At 48.5% G+C, this 1,196-nt stretch overlaps 1 protein-coding gene across 1 annotated transcript; it reads right to left on the bottom strand.

Annotated features, from left to right (window-relative positions):
* Positions 1-372: 372 nt before the first annotated feature.
* On the bottom strand, positions 373-719 carry F5J12DRAFT_691319 (uncharacterized protein; the record flags this gene model as incomplete). Its single annotated transcript, XM_051740389.1, has 2 exons — positions 373-444; positions 507-719. Coding segments are annotated over 2 exons (285 nt in total), but the record flags the coding sequence as incomplete, so codon positions are not given.
* Positions 720-1,196: the final 477 nt, after the last annotated feature.

Genomic DNA, 1,196 nt, shown 5'->3' with positions numbered 1-1,196 from the left:
CTGGAATGGAAATGGACTGGGTTGCTGGAGGCACTGAGGCCATGGTCTGTGCAGGTGATTGGTGGGCTGATATGTGCAGCTAGTCAGTTGGCATGGTAGAATTGTTATAGCATTTATGGACTCACCAATCACTGGCATTACCTGATGCAACACTGTTTCAGGTCAAGCCAAGTATGTCAAGGGTGAGGTTAGGGCCTTTGTGACCAAGTTGCTCATGTTGCTGAGCTGTTGGCAGACTTCTTTCATGGTTGTGTGCAGCAAGGCCATGTCTGCTGTTAGTGATGTGTGGGCCATGTTGAGTGCCTCGGTGGAGGCTGGCCTGGCAAGCACAGCTTCACCTGCAAATGAACCATTGGCCTCATGTGAGACTGGTCACAGCACATCGCTGTGGTTGTTTTTGTAACAGTGTAATTCATTGAGCAGGTAGCACATTAGCATATCACGCTGTGTTGGTGGTGTGGAACAAAAGAGAAGCGAGTACAACACATGCTGATCAACTACTGTACACCCAGATAGGAAAGAGGGCAACTCACATGCTTGCCTTCCACCCACCCTCCCCACCACCGAACCCATGCAAGGGTCCATTGCTGCCCCAGTGGGGCAAACATGAATCTGTATTGTGCCCTGCCCCAATGGTAACAATGTGTTGAGAACATACCAGGAATCCCAGACCCTGCTACCACTTCATTGATCCACTTCTGCACCATGTCATGGGAGAGTGGCTTGCCCAGCTGCAGCACACCATTCACACCAATAGTTGGAAACAGGAAGTCCTCATCAGCCATCAGCTGGTCAAGATGGACAAGCTCGACCCACCTTATCCAGAACATGAGGCACAGGAAGGTGTCACATGCCTTGCCCATATTGGGGCATGGATAGATCTTATAGCAATTACCTTTGGTAGGAAGAAGATCAGATGTGCATTGCCATGCCATGATGAAGATGGATGGATGCACTTCACAAGTTGGCTTCCCTCATCCCCTTGTCCAGCTTTTTCTGCCATCCCTTTTGGTTTCTCAAGTGGATTTCAAAGTAAGTGTTAAGCTCATTTATAGTGAGTGCGTGTTCCTCACCTCACAGGTATTTCATGAACATGGCATTGATGACAGTCCCATCAAGTTGGACATCTCCATGCTTCAATTTCACCAGTTCATAGTTCTTGTCATGGACTGCTGTCAAAACTGTTGTTCATGTCA

This window comes from Pisolithus orientalis, assembly GCF_024613125.1.
Source record: "Pisolithus orientalis strain OTSU chromosome Unknown F5J12scaffold_4, whole genome shotgun sequence".
In the NCBI taxonomy this organism is placed as follows: Eukaryota; Fungi; Basidiomycota; class Agaricomycetes; order Boletales; family Pisolithaceae; genus Pisolithus; species Pisolithus orientalis.
Note: the sequence above shows the minus strand (reverse complement) of the source record. Positions and strands in the feature narration are given on the sequence as shown.